The sequence below is a fragment of the Stenella coeruleoalba genome, assembly GCF_951394435.1.
Source record: "Stenella coeruleoalba genome assembly, chromosome: 1".
In the NCBI taxonomy this organism is placed as follows: Eukaryota; Metazoa; Chordata; class Mammalia; order Artiodactyla; family Delphinidae; genus Stenella; species Stenella coeruleoalba.
In genome coordinates, this window is record NC_137169.1 from 95,686,186 (window position 1) to 95,692,407 (window position 6,222).

Here is a 6,222-nt window from a genome sequence, read left to right on the forward strand (position 1 = left end):
CAATGAAAGAAGGCAAAAAAATAAATTTAAAAAGTCACTGGAAACAATAACTAAATAAAATGAAAGAAAAAGAGGGAAGATTTTTTTATTAACATGTGGACTTCAAAGAATGAGGTTTCAGATCTGCTCTTGAGTAGATCTGGCCTAAGAACCCCCTGAGCCAGTTTTTTCAACCTCTTGCTTTAGAAATCAATATATTGCAAATGACATATAAATTCAAACCAACCAGGGAAGATTCTGACTAAAGGAATAAATCCAGTAGCCCCAGGTCCTAAAGGTAGGTCAATCGGCAAGAGAAGAATCCAAATATGGAGTAAGAATGCTGTGTCTGGCTGGCTCAAGGAAGGAAGTGCTCCTGTTATAAATTAGGCACTGGTGTTGTAAAGCCTTTCTCAACTCTCCACCGTGAGATGGAAGTCTACACATTTTTTCCCCCTCATCAAACGGGAAGACTTCCCAGTTCTCATTCTGCCCTATCTGCACCCAACCCATCCCACACGTCAGCACTAGCTTGGCCACCTTTAGGCAGCTGCTGCTTGGACTGCGTTTAGCGAGAGTTCTCCCTGACTGCTTATGCTTTGACTGCAATTGCCCTGGGTCCCCAGACAGAGAATTCTGCACAGGTAACAAGTAGAGTCCAGGCAGAGGGAGAAAGATCAAGGGGAGACTGAGATTCGGCTGATACAGAATGTGGTTCAACGAGGACAAGTGCAGTTAGCCCCTCACCTCTGTCCCCATGTGCAACTCTCTTTGAATGAGGAAGAGATATAAGAGAGAAAATGCATTAAATTGAAAATACATTATGCAACAATTAAACCGACAGTTCTAGAAAAAACACGAAGAAGATGCCCGAGCTGATCTAGAGCAAGTAGCCAGGACATTGCCAACAACTGGCTTTGTCAACACAGTAGTGTGCAGAGGTTGGGTTGCTTGTCCCCAGAAACAGAACTGCCACAATTTTTAAAGTGTCCGCCTAGGACCTAGCTCAAAGCAGAGTATCTGCAATGTGTTTCTTACCCATTGCAAACCTTGTTACAACAGGATCTAGACATCCTGGTCAGAGTCCAATGCCATGATAGAAGGTCAAGTTGAAGGAGTAAGAGAGATCACATATACGCTGTGACCCCATTGCCAAGCTTGTTCCTTTAACTATTAAAACACACACAGGAACCTAATCATTGCTTTGGGATTTCTGAACACCCGCCTACCCACCCTGAAAGTACTGACCCCGCGAGGACACACGTTTGTTTCTGTTTAGCTCCAACTTCTCCAACCACTCCTCCAGCTTCCTGTTGGGGTATAGCGTTGCTGGATCCGAATTATTTATACAGACGGAAAACAACAACGCTCGAGAGATTCTGACAACTTAAAAAAGAAAAAAAGAATGCGTGAAAGTCTAAGCCGGCTTCCCCTGTGACGAAACACAGCTGCCCGGGCTGCGGCGTCCGGGGACCGCTCTCCGGGCCCGACTCGGCCCGCCCGCCCGCCGTAGTTTCGGGGCCGCGGCCCAGGTGGCGCGGGCGCCGCGCGGCGGGCGAGCGGCCGGGGTCTCCTCCGCTGGGACGCGAGGAGCGCGGACAGAGAAAGAGGAGCCGGGTGCGCGGGCCCAGGGGCCCGCGGGTGGCACCTCGTAGTCCGGGCGGTGCCCGGGCCCGGCGCCCGCTCACCTGGTGCGTGTTGTTGGCCAGCCTGCCGACGAAGTCCCGGACCCCGCCGCAGTCCTCATCCTCGTCGAGCGCGCTGCGGCGCCAACGGCCGCCGCGGGGAGCCGGGCCCCCAAGCGCGGCCGCGCGCGGCCCCCAGCTCACCCCGACGGGGCCGGACCAGCGCGACAGCGGCGCAGCGGGCGGTGGCGGCGCGTCCAGCCGGTCCTGACCGAGGGTCGCCGGCGGCAGCAGCTGGAGGAGGAGGAGGAGGCTGAGACTGGGGGGCCAGCGCGAGAGGTCGCCAGCAGCTCCCCGGAGCCGCTCCATCGCCGCCGAATGCCTACGCTGCCGACACCTGCCGCCCGGCGCGCCCGCCCACCCCCGCCGGCGCCGCGCCACACCCCCGAGCCCGAGCCCGGCGTTCCTTGGATACGCGCAGCCGGGCCTCTCCGCCCCCATAGGCTGGCCGCCTGTCCTTCTTCCCCGGCCCACTGCTCATTGGCTCGCGTCGCCTCCGGCTTCGGGGGTCCTGGATTAGGATGCCAAGTTGCGGGACTGATTGGCTGGAACGTGGCAGAGACGGCTGAGGTCATCCCCCTCTCGCCGGCGTATCCAAGGCCGGGCTTCTAGAGTTAGCGTAGGAGCTTCCCTCCTTCACAAGAACGCCCCCGCTTCGTGGCGACCCGACCCCTCGTTGCTCCCTCTGGCACCCTCAAGTTGGGGCTGGGTTGGTCCCCTCTTCTCCCCCAGAGACACCCCTAAAATTCCTTGGGTTGTGGCAGCGCCTGGAAAATCTCCTCGGGGAAACCTTGAGTTTGCTCAGCTGGAAAACGGGGCTCCGTCATGAACCGGTGCTTCTGGTTTTTAACCCCCGCACGCTGCAGCGCCCATTGTCTGCTGAAGCAGCCGCCTTGCTGACACAAGGTGAAGGAGAACTGTGTGGGCTAAGTCTCATGGAGGCAGACATAAGAACATCCGTGACTCACGCAAGCCTGGGGAAAGTCTCTTCTCTCTCACCTTCCTCTTATGCAGGGGGTTAAGCCAAAGAAGGAGTTGCTTATTGATTTTCCTGGAGTTAGAAAGTAGCTTAGGCATTAGGGGCAGGTAAAAGGGGGCAAGAGAATTGCCCCTTTTATAAAATTGGCTCAGTGCCGACTTTAGACATGATCATTGCATAGATGCATATTTATCAGGGTGCCTTAACCCTGCAGTGAGCGCACTGCACAAGTTTGGTTTTCAATGTATAATATCCCCTAAATTAACATCCCGCCTCCAATAAATAAAACCCCTACGCTGTTCCCTTTATCGCAGAAACTACACCCATAACTTTATTCTGGAACATGCAGTGCAGGTAAAACCAGTTCTGGATGTTCTCTTCATTGACTCCATCTCTTCAGAATGCCAGTTGTTCAGAAGAAAAGGGAACAAATAGAAAGACACAAAGTATACAACACGTTACACCCAAATAAAGAAAGCAACTAAAAATTACTTTAAAAAAAATTACTTTTAACTATTAACTGCAGGTAAACCCGAATGAGAATATATTTATTGTAGAGGAAAATAAATGGTGCAGTGCACTGAACCCAAGGTTTACATTAAAATCCTCTAGTCACATTAATTTGCAAACGAAAATTTACAAATTTACATTTTGCCAGAACAACCATAGTAAGACATGACAAGTGAAAAATATTTTTGAATGGCATCTGAGCAGGATGGTAAAATCACTAAAATAGTATTCCAAGTTCTCAGCTACTGAACTGACGACATAAAGCTCCATGAAAACTGGTGAACAATTTGTTCCTTTCCATTAACTACAATGTGTCAGATAATTTTTGTAAGAGATTATTTTTTAATCTGTGCCAACTGTGGAGTAGATCACAAGACAGTCAGTTCCAGTAGCATGTGATTAGCCGGGGAGAGAAAAGGGTCTATACAGGAATATTTCTTTGTTTGGGTGACACAAAGATGAATGGTCTATTGTCTTACTGTCCGAAAAGAAAAAAGCCAACTCAACAGTGCCATCTCCTGGAGAAATTACTAAATACACTTTTAAACTCAAATTGTTGGAATTACCTGTACCTTCATTTTTTAATATATTGCTTTTAGTTATTATTGTATGTTTACAGAATATGTTTCCTTCTTCAAACTGTATCAGCTTCTGGGGACATGGTACCTTGCATATGGAACTGAGAAAATGTTTGAGTGAATGAATTATTTTAGTATTTCGCTTTTGTCAATGACACTGGCACGAAATACAAAAGTTGCAGTCAGATACCCTTTGTGAAATACCACACCTAAGATATTACCTTACTTGCAGAACTAAAATATGTAAATTTATCTTATTACTAAAAACCATACATTTCTCCAAGATAAATTCTGTGGCAGAAAGATGAATTGAAAGCAGTTACGTTTCACAAAACCATTGCTTTTGCTAATAAGATTATTTCTGATTCTATTTAAATGGACACAAAAAGAAACTTCATAGGAAAATTTAAAACTCTACAGAAAACAAAAGTCCATCTCTTTCAAGAATTCTATAATTGGAATTATAGAAGGTATGAAATTTTTTGTTTCACCAGTACAGTGTAAGCTGAAGCTAAGAGCTACTTTATTCCTTGGTATATGTTTTTTCCCTACATAATACACATGATTCAGAGACACAACTTCACCTTGCCCTAAAGCAGCATGTTTAGTCCATTTCTGCATTAATCTACATTGAGTTAAATGGGGTATTTATTGCCTAGTTCTCCCCACTAGAAGCTTCATGGGAGCACAGACCATACCTAGACCACAGCTCTATCCCCAATGCCTAATACATTACTTGGCATATAGCACATAGGTACTCAAATTTGTTAAATCTGAACAAATATTAGTTGAGATAGGATTTTTCAATGGCATTTTCTATTAGGATTTGATAAGAGGTGAACACGAGGGAAACTAATCTCATGATCACGTTATATTTAATAACAGGGTTAAAATCACTAGGACAGTCTCAAGAACATTGGCGACAATATAACTTTAGTTCCCTACCTTATGTGTGTGTGTCTAGAGCAAAATTCTGTTTTCCCAAATGTTTCCCATCATTGCAGTTTCCAAATGTATATAAGCACGTTTTTTGCTGGAAATTTGGTATAAATTTAATATGAATTCAGCCTATTCAAATCATCAGAATTTGAAATCATAGAGTACAACTTCCTACAAATGTTAATGAAGACAATACACAATCAATTCTGCATTATTCACACGTGGATTAGCCATGTTGTGGATAGTACATTTCAAATCTCAATGAGATTTCCCTATTACTCAGTAGGTATCTAGGCTTCTCATGCCTGGCATTGTACCAAGAGTTGATGATTTAAAACCTGAGTTCAAGTCTCAACAGCTTAATTTTCTGAGTCCATGGTCACACAGCCTTACATTCTTCATCTGTTAAGTATAAGTAACAATATCTACTTCATGTGGCCATTCCTTTTAATAGATATTTATTGGAGTATAATTGCTTCACAATACTGTTAGTTGCTGTTGCACAACAAATCAGCCATATGCATACACGTCCCCACATCCCCTCCCTCTTGAGCCGCCCTCCCACCCTCCCTACCCCACCCCTCTAGGTCATCACAAAGCACTGAGCTGATCTGTGCTGTGCTATGCTGCTGCTTCCCACCAGCCAACTATTTTACATTCGGTAGTGTATATATATCGATGCTACTCTCACTTTGCCCCAGCTTCGCCATCCCACCCCAGGTCATCAAGTCCATTCTCTATGCCTACCTCTTTACTTCTGCCCTGCAACTAGGTTCATCAGTACCATTTTTTTTAGATTCCATATATATGCGTTAGCATACAGTATTTGTTTTTCTCTTTCTGACTTACTTCACTCTGTATGACAGACTCTAAGTCCATCCACCTCACTACAAATAACTCAATTTCGTTTCTTTTTATGGCTGAGTAATATTCCATTGTGTATATGTGCCACATCTTCTTTATCCATTCATCTGTTGATGGACATTTAGGTTGGTTCTGTGTCCTGGCTATTGTAAATAGTGCTGCAATGAATATTGTGGTACATGTCTCTGAATTATGGTTTTCTCAGGGTATATGCCCAGTAGTGGGATTGCTGGGTCCATATGGCCATTTTTGAGGCTCCAATAGATTGATTCTTTAAATCATCTCAACCAGTCATATGCTGGCAGCTCTAACGGGGGAAGTTCATAGTATATTCCAAAGTCTAATGTAAACTACTTCTGAATTACCCAGTTCTCTCTTACTGATTTGTAACTGATTGCCAGTGAGGCCAAGATCATGAATTTGATGCTTTTATAGTCCTTGACTTCATAAAAAAAAGAAAATCTCATTCCAAATTGTCTCTTAAGGCACAAGAAATAGTACAACATTGTAGCTGGCTTATTCCAAACCATCAGTTTTGGGGAGGGCCTCAAAACATGTTCTTTTGATGGTCAATTAGTAGCATCTCCTTCATATAAGGAAAGCAGCAAAAAATTATTTACTCAAGAAGAACTACAGAACTGAAGTTTACAGTGGTATTAGTACCTATAACACATGAGGAGGAGTTGGA

At 45.1% G+C, this 6,222-nt stretch overlaps 1 protein-coding gene across 6 annotated transcripts in view; it reads right to left on the bottom strand.

The window, feature by feature from the left end:
* Positions 1 to 2,029, bottom strand: part of SORT1 (sortilin 1) — a gene marked incomplete at its 3' end in the record, with an annotated part of 74,969 nt that extends 72,940 nt beyond the window's left edge. For 3 of the 6 annotated variants that reach the window (XM_079902435.1, XM_079902433.1, XM_079902434.1), the window contains exon 1: positions 1,668 to 2,025. In XM_079902435.1, coding sequence (XP_079758561.1) covers positions 1,668 to 1,973 — 306 coding nt within the window. In that variant the 5' untranslated portion in view covers positions 1,974 to 2,025. Of the gene's footprint in view, positions 1 to 1,667 lie in introns of all 6 variants that reach the window. The other 3 variants (XM_079902432.1, XM_079902431.1, XM_079902436.1) reach the window with 2 other exon arrangements.
* Positions 2,030 to 6,222: the final 4,193 nt, after the last annotated feature.